The 7,500-nt window shown below is 34.7% G+C and overlaps 1 protein-coding gene across 4 annotated transcripts in view; it reads right to left on the reverse strand.

The window, feature by feature from the left end:
• LOC125026671 (TBC1 domain family member 5-like) overlaps positions 1–7,500 on the reverse strand; it is a 26,098-nt gene that overhangs the window by 6,845 nt on the left and 11,753 nt on the right. For 3 of the 4 annotated variants that reach the window (XM_047615264.1, XM_047615265.1, XM_047615261.1), the window contains 6 exons: positions 4,426–4,476; positions 4,161–4,278; positions 3,311–3,438; positions 2,632–2,777; positions 2,342–2,448; positions 1,149–1,404 (listed from right to left, as the gene is read on the reverse strand). In XM_047615264.1, the coding sequence (XP_047471220.1) occupies positions 1,149–1,404; positions 2,342–2,448; positions 2,632–2,777; positions 3,311–3,438; positions 4,161–4,278; positions 4,426–4,476 (806 nt within the window). The remainder of the gene's footprint in view (positions 1–1,148; positions 1,405–2,341; positions 2,449–2,631; positions 2,778–3,310; positions 3,439–4,160; positions 4,279–4,425; positions 4,477–7,500) is intronic. The other variant, XM_047615262.1, reaches the window with a different exon arrangement.

The following is a 7,500-nucleotide window of genomic DNA, read 5'->3' on the forward strand; positions in this document are numbered from 1 at the left end:
TGGTATTCATTAGCAGCATATCTCCATTCCAACCACAGAAACAGGCTGATGCTGCTGTACTAGTGCACTCTCAGTACTATAAAATGCTGATGTTGATTTACCTTCTGAACTCCTTAATGGATATTAGTTGATGCAAACCCACCCAAAGCGAAGCTAAGGTAGAAATAATGAAGAAATAAAAGTGCAAATGCCCAGATCATTTTAGGTTCTTAAGGTGACTGTTGGGCTTGATTTTTTTATGATTCTTTGAAATACTGACAACAGAGCTAGAAGGAAACAGACTACCCTACTCATTTTTTAAATGGCGTTATATCAATCATAAAATGCATGATGATCCTTGCTCAGCCACCTTAACCAACCCTAATTCATCCACTAGAAACCTGGTTGCAAATGAAGACGAGATGGCGGATATATAAAGTTATGATCCTCTCGCATCTTCTTGTGCAATGCCCAACCCTAATTCCTTGTCAATATTCAAATAATGTTTAGTTATTTCTTTTCATATCATGATAATCTTTCTACTATTAATATCTCTGTTGCTCACTGTTACTCAATACAAGAGAGAGAGAGAGAGAGAGAGAGAGAGAGAGAGAGAGAGAGAGAGAGAGAGAGAGAGAGAGAGAGAGAGAGAGAGAGAGAGAGAGAGAGAGAGAGAGAGAGAGAGAGAGAGAGAGAGAGAGAGATTAATGAGCATTTACATGAAGTACTATTAAATGACTTATTTGGGCTTTAACAAGAAAAGAGTAGAAGATATATGCACTACAGAAAATAATGAAACAGTAACTGGCAAGCTATTTTCAAAGAATAAGCACAAATTCAATATGAACTTGAAAATACAGATCAATTAAACTATCTCATGGTCCAAGATAATGTGCTTCCCAGCATGATTAGCAATACTAAGCAGTCTGCCTTAAGTTTTGCTTAGTAAATTCTTACTGATTGATGTATCAGTAAAAATTTCCCAAATGTCCAAAGCTAGATAAGTTCTATAAAGCTCCTGAATGCCAAAAAATTTACATTTTAAAATCTTGCTTAATGGTCTTCTCATCCTAGGTGGCACCTCAAACTACTCAGCATTTTAACATTAAACAAAATAATTACACCAAAATAAATACATCATTATTATTCCATGCATGCCCAGCACCTACCATTTAATGGATCAGTAAATGCATTTGGAGAGGACAGCCTCCTTGCTGTTGAGCCTTCAGCTGCGGTCGGAGCTTGTTCCCCTGAGGTGGTCCTCTTCTTTATCTTTGACTGCTGGGTGCGTGGTACACTGGATGATCTTGCTGCTGTTTCTTGGGGCACTAATGTCTGAGGTCCTCTGTGAATATCAGGGCGCCCCCCTACTGTTGGAATGTGACGCGAAGCTCCACTTGAATATCCTGGCGGCCGTGGGTGCTGCTGTTGGGCAAATATGAATTAGGACTGCCCTTAATTTCAATTGCACTATCAAAACTTATTTTTCCTTTGATGGGTCAGTGATTAGTCCTTCAACTAGAAATTACTGTTCTTTTACAATAAAAGAACTACTTCAATCTTTCAGTGTGCATCTAAATAATGATACTGTCACGTCAAACAGTAACTGTGAATAAAATTAAAATTACACAAAGTACTTTTTTATTTTGGAGTCATTATATTAAACAAATTATTTAAGTTATTTTAAAGAATATATATATTTTTTTTTTTTCAAAATTTTCAAAAAGTTTCTGTATTATTCATACCCTGCATTAACATTCTAGTAAATTTTAATAGTTAATTAAATTCACTATAGTTTGATGTCCCAGCCAAAATTGAGTTTTTAATCCTAGTTAAAATAATGACCATGAGTTTGAAGATGATTGAGTGACGTAGGTAAAAAAAAAAAAAAAAATAATAATAATAAATAAAAAATAAACATAAGAGGGTAGAAAGGAAAAATAGCTTAGCAGTGTTATCAGCCACAAAATAACTGTTCATTTTCATAGAAAGCTTGGAAACTACTAATTTGAAATATGAAATATATCAGTTAAAGTTAATTTTCATGATTTTACTTTCACATGTACAAAGCAGTCAGACAGGACTTAACTGGACAAAACCTATAACAGAGAACAGTAGTATAGTATGATGGTATGATTTCAGAGAAACAATGGAAACTAAAAAACAAATACCAAACAAGAAATTAAAATAACTACAACCTGAAAAAATAGAAAGAAGACAAACCTATCTATAATAAGTGTCACTTTGAGAAACTCTTACATAATCATACCATTACCAAAAGCATCTACTATTAAGCTGCAGAAAACAGAAAAGTAAAAAGAACCTGCACTGATATATCATTTATGTGTTGCAAAATATGTACTTTAGGGTTGCGTAGGTGAAGAGCCAGCTGTATGATGTACTGAACATCTGCAGCTGCTGGATAGCGCATAAGAAACTTCAAGCAAGTAGTGTAGTCACCCATCAACACTGAAAGAATGAAGAATAAAAACAGAAAAAAAAGATAAAACGTCTATTAGATTTATCAAGAATTAAAATTGTATGATAGGTATCATCATCAGTAATCACAAGAACTAATTTGAAAGTAAATTTTATCATGGATTTAATTAACACTTTCCTTTTACACAAAACTTCAAGCCTTTATTAACTTACATGGCTCTCTAATGAATGACAGCATAGCAATTGTGAGGAAGTCCACTAAGGGGAATGTTGGTTGGCTGTCTGAGAAGATTGCATCCCACACCATGAGGAGGTCTTGTAAGGAAAACTCTCTTCCAAACAGCAGGCGGATCCATCGACTGATTCAAGTGAATCAGGTTATGGAAAATGTTTTCGGTTTAAACTCATATCTCCTTATTTCATTATACATATTCTAATCTAAATTGTGGAGGCTTTTTCATCCTTCATGATAAGCTTAAAGTCTAGAGAATATCTTCTAAAGAATGACTGAAAGATAGCAAACCAGAATGAGTGCATTTCTTCAAGAAAATAACTACTGTTGGCCTATTAAAATTAATTTTATTTTCCATATTCAGCTAACTATGAAGGAACTAAATTAAATAGCATCATACATAACAAAATATGACTGTATCAGATCTGTAACCTATTTATAATAAAGAGGGTACTTTCTTGGCTTCATTTATTATTAAGAAAAAAAGGGAAAGAATCTGTATTCACCCCTAACAAACAAAACACGTAAAGCAAATACCTCCTTCTAAGTAAAATAATTATCTCTCAGTGTTAAACCCAAGTCAATAAAATATGTAGAATAGTAATCAGTAAGAGAAAACAAATCATGCAGAGGTTAGCAATGGAACACTCTAAGACATACATGCCGTAAATCTGAGGAGGAATTTCGAGACGGGCAAGATGGGAGTAGAGGGCTGAGTCATGTCGTTGTAGGAGATTATCATGGATGCTCGTCAGCTTCTGAACTAGCAAGTTTGTTGGTCCTATGTCCTACAGATACAATAATCAAATTAGGTGTCTGATATCAGTATGCTTTCCATGGTTATTGGATCTACTCAAAGGACACAAACAAGACAAGTTATTTTTCTACTGCTTAATAACACATGCAGTGAAAACCACTTCATTTCTTAAATCAGCTACAGCCAGGGTTGGAAATTTCCACTATCTATTTTTATCATTTGATTTAATGAAAGAAATAATGCAAAAACCCTTTCCTAAGTACCCATAATATTCATTCATTCCCATAACCCCGGCCTTTAACTGAAATTCTCATGATGGCAAGTTCCATCCACCCCAGCCTTCTGTAGAAATCCTCATGATGGTAAGTTCCAGTCACCCCAGCACTCAGTCAAATTATTCCATGATGACATGTTCATGTCATCAGCTCCTCAAGCCAAATTTTTTCATGCTGTAATTATGTCATCTGGATTGTAGGGATTAATGATGCAATTTCAAAACAGTCAGAGAATCTGTCTTGGTTATGTTTTCATCTTAAGGCTGACTCCATTCCTTTTTGTACCATTCCCTATCATTTCATAAATCGGTCAAAATTTCCCTGTTGGTATATTACCTACAAATACCCACATTTACTTCCCTGTCTCTATCCCCTGATACTTATTGTCCAACCTTGGCTTCAGTTGATGCATCTATAATATTGAATTCTCACACTTTAACTCAAACCTGAAACTATACATAGTGCTACCCTCACGAACCTGTGGCCTGGCAAATGGCTGAGCATTTAATAGAGTAGATCGAGGGTCAGGTTGGCTTCCTGTTTCTGAGACTACATACCATGGCTCCAGTCCCTTCATCACCCCCTCAAATAAACAACTGTAATTGAGATATATAAGACTTACAAAAAATGTATACAAATAAAATATAGTACATAATACACATATAAACCAATAGCAAAGATTGCTATTCTCTGGTAATTTTGTAATGTAAAACAAATTGCAGCCAATTCTGAAAATTACTTACTATGCATCATGTTCTAAATAAGCTTCATCCATAATTTCTTGAAGAACATTTCTGGGGGAAAAAAATCATACAATTACTTGGATTGTACAAATTAAAAATGATTCTTTCTCATTCTGTCTTACCTAAATTTTACTTACTTTTACTAATACTCCTAAGATATGAAAAGTTAGGAACGTACTACAGTTGCCCATCATATTCATATTACTATTACAGTTTAAAATCATGACAAATTTTATGTCAAATACTAAGGCATTCTTTGATCTAAAACACTCCATGGATGTAAGATCATTCAATCTAAGTACAAATATCTATGTCATCTAACATTGTAAACACTTACAAAAACACTTGTTTTAATACAAAACACTTAAAGATAGCTCCACCATAATAGTAAGTGTCCAAAGTAACCTGATTGAAAAAGTGTTAGGATACATCTGAAAAACAGCTGTAACCCCTGCTACATTTCACATTTTAGTAAAAACATTTCCATAGAAAATAAGCAAAACTAGCAAATTTTCTTAAAACTCACACCACTACATAAAGTAAATTATAGACTGGAATTAAAAGATATGTAAACACATTTTTATAATTTCAGAGCACTGCAATTCAGCACTTTAGAAGAAATCTGTAGAAAACAACCAACACAACATACAGTTGTATTCATTGTCATGATCTTGTTTAACTTTTGTGTGAATCTACTAAGCTTACAGTGCAAGACTTTTATGCTCTCCCTTTTGAGCATTACTTGTACTAATATGAACATAGTACTTACAGCTGGTACCCAGTCAGACTGCAGCATGGCAGGCAGAAAAAAAAGGGAAATAATGCAGAGGTGACAAACAATCTCCTTAAAGGATAATGATGGCAACAAATGATGCAAGTAAGTTAGTATCTATAGGAGTAATGAAAGCCTTATTTGCAAATACATCATAAATATTAGCAGGTAATATCACACTTGCCTAACCTAATCAGCAGCAGCATAAAAAAACATTTCTACTGCATTTCAAGAATAATAAAGTCAGTGTTCCATTATGTCGTGGCCTTATATCTCAACCTTTTTCCAGTCCTTGTATACCATAGTACATGAATGCCTTTGAGAATATTTCATTCCAGCTGAAGAGCCAACCATTTTAATCTGAAAACAGTTACAGGTTACACCACTTACCATAGAACCCAGAAAAGTGTATGGAAAAGGACATTTTACCATTAATTTTCCATCAACTCCTCAATGAAAAATAATTTTGTCATTGTAATTATTACACTAAAAAAGGGGAAATACTCAGATGCAACTCTTTGGTTGCAGATAGCATGAAATCATGCAATGGCTTTGATTGATCAAGTCCTAGATGGCACTGTATCATGAAATACCCTGCGCCATCAGCTCATCAGTGGGAGCTTGTCTTTCTCTGACAGTGGTGACATCATTCATTAGGTGTCACTATTTGATACAGGTACTTAAAAGTGAAGGGAAATCTTCACTTTTTAAAAACTTTTGTTTATAAAATACTGCTACAAGTTACTGCATACCTAATGTTGTGACTGAAGCACAGAATGAGCTGGGTATAATTGGGGGAAATTGCCAATATGCACTGACAACCTGCATTACTGGCTATTAGCATACTTATAATACCACAGTTAATGGGCTTAATAACTTTCCTATATCTAATCCTGCTAGCTTGAAAATCCATTGCATTTAGGAGACCTAAATCAATGAGCTGGCCAAAAGATGGGGTCTCTATGCTTGAGTAGCTGTTAGTGGGTACACACAGTGCTTGGTCAGCGATTTCAGTAATTGTTGCCTTGCATCCCTCTGGGGACTTTATTTACAAGGAAAATTGCACCTTGAAGAATGTAGTCAAAACGAAAGGGTATCAGACAATCTAAACACTCAGGATTGGGCCAAAATCCTGAGTGCAGTGGTGATGGACTCTTTGGGAGGTATGGGGGCATTGCATGCTAGGGATGCAATTTCCTTTGCTAACAGCTGTGCCAGATGCCTCCACTTAGTGCTTGCCTCACAACCTGTTGATCACACTGCCCTTGACTGTTATACTAAATTTGTTCAGATGCTTTCATTGTTATACATAATTCTGTGTCTTACTATGTTTACCATTTTTTAATATATATATTCAACAGTCTTTAATTGTAGAATAGATTGCATATTTGAATATGTTTCTCACAATATCTTAAATCTATACAACAAATTATCTTTTTATATTATTGAGAAAACACACACACACACGCACACACACACCGAAACAAAACATAAAATAAAAATTTTTTCTATCAATTGGTCTGAGAATACATTTGGACATACATGTTTTTAATTCTGTTTGGATTATGGTTGGCATCATATACAATGCCATGGGCCTGAATTGTAGGTGGCACTGTTTAATGACATACCCCATGCCATTGGCTCATCAGATGGAGCTCATCTTCTTCAATATCAATGACATCATTTGATTGGTGTTATCACTGGATGCAAACACTAATATTGAAGTGAAACAAATATCGCCAAACTTTTGTTTATGAAATAGAACTACAAGTTATTACATGCCTAATGTTGTTTGTAAATTACTGAACAAACTGGGCATAACCAGGGGAAACTGCAAATGTGGAGTAACAATCCTACACTACTGGCCACTTGCCAGTTTTTAATACCATGTTTAACCCATTTGCCATGTAAGGCAAGAATATGTGTCATGCCCAATGTAATACAAGTATATTTATTGTATTTACACACAGATGGCTCTATTAATGCTTAGTCACCAAGGAGTCAGTTATTAGTCCTACCTATCTCACCTGATTACCCTTTTCCTCAACTTTTGGAAAGGGTCTTTTGCTTTATGTCTTTGTCTTAAATGTTATTGAAATATTAATAACAATCTAATAATCATAACATCAATAACAATAATAACAGTATCGATGTCAACTATATTAAAAAGAAAAACACATTTTCCCGCCAATTCAAGGAATGAGGAAATCAGGATCATTCACTAGGCCTACTGATAGACTCCTTGCCGGCTAAGCACATGTGGAGCCATCTGTATGTAGCAACATTCACTAAAAACAACTGGG

This window comes from Penaeus chinensis, chromosome 6, assembly GCF_019202785.1.
Source record: "Penaeus chinensis breed Huanghai No. 1 chromosome 6, ASM1920278v2, whole genome shotgun sequence".
Taxonomy (NCBI): domain Eukaryota; kingdom Metazoa; phylum Arthropoda; class Malacostraca; order Decapoda; family Penaeidae; genus Penaeus; species Penaeus chinensis.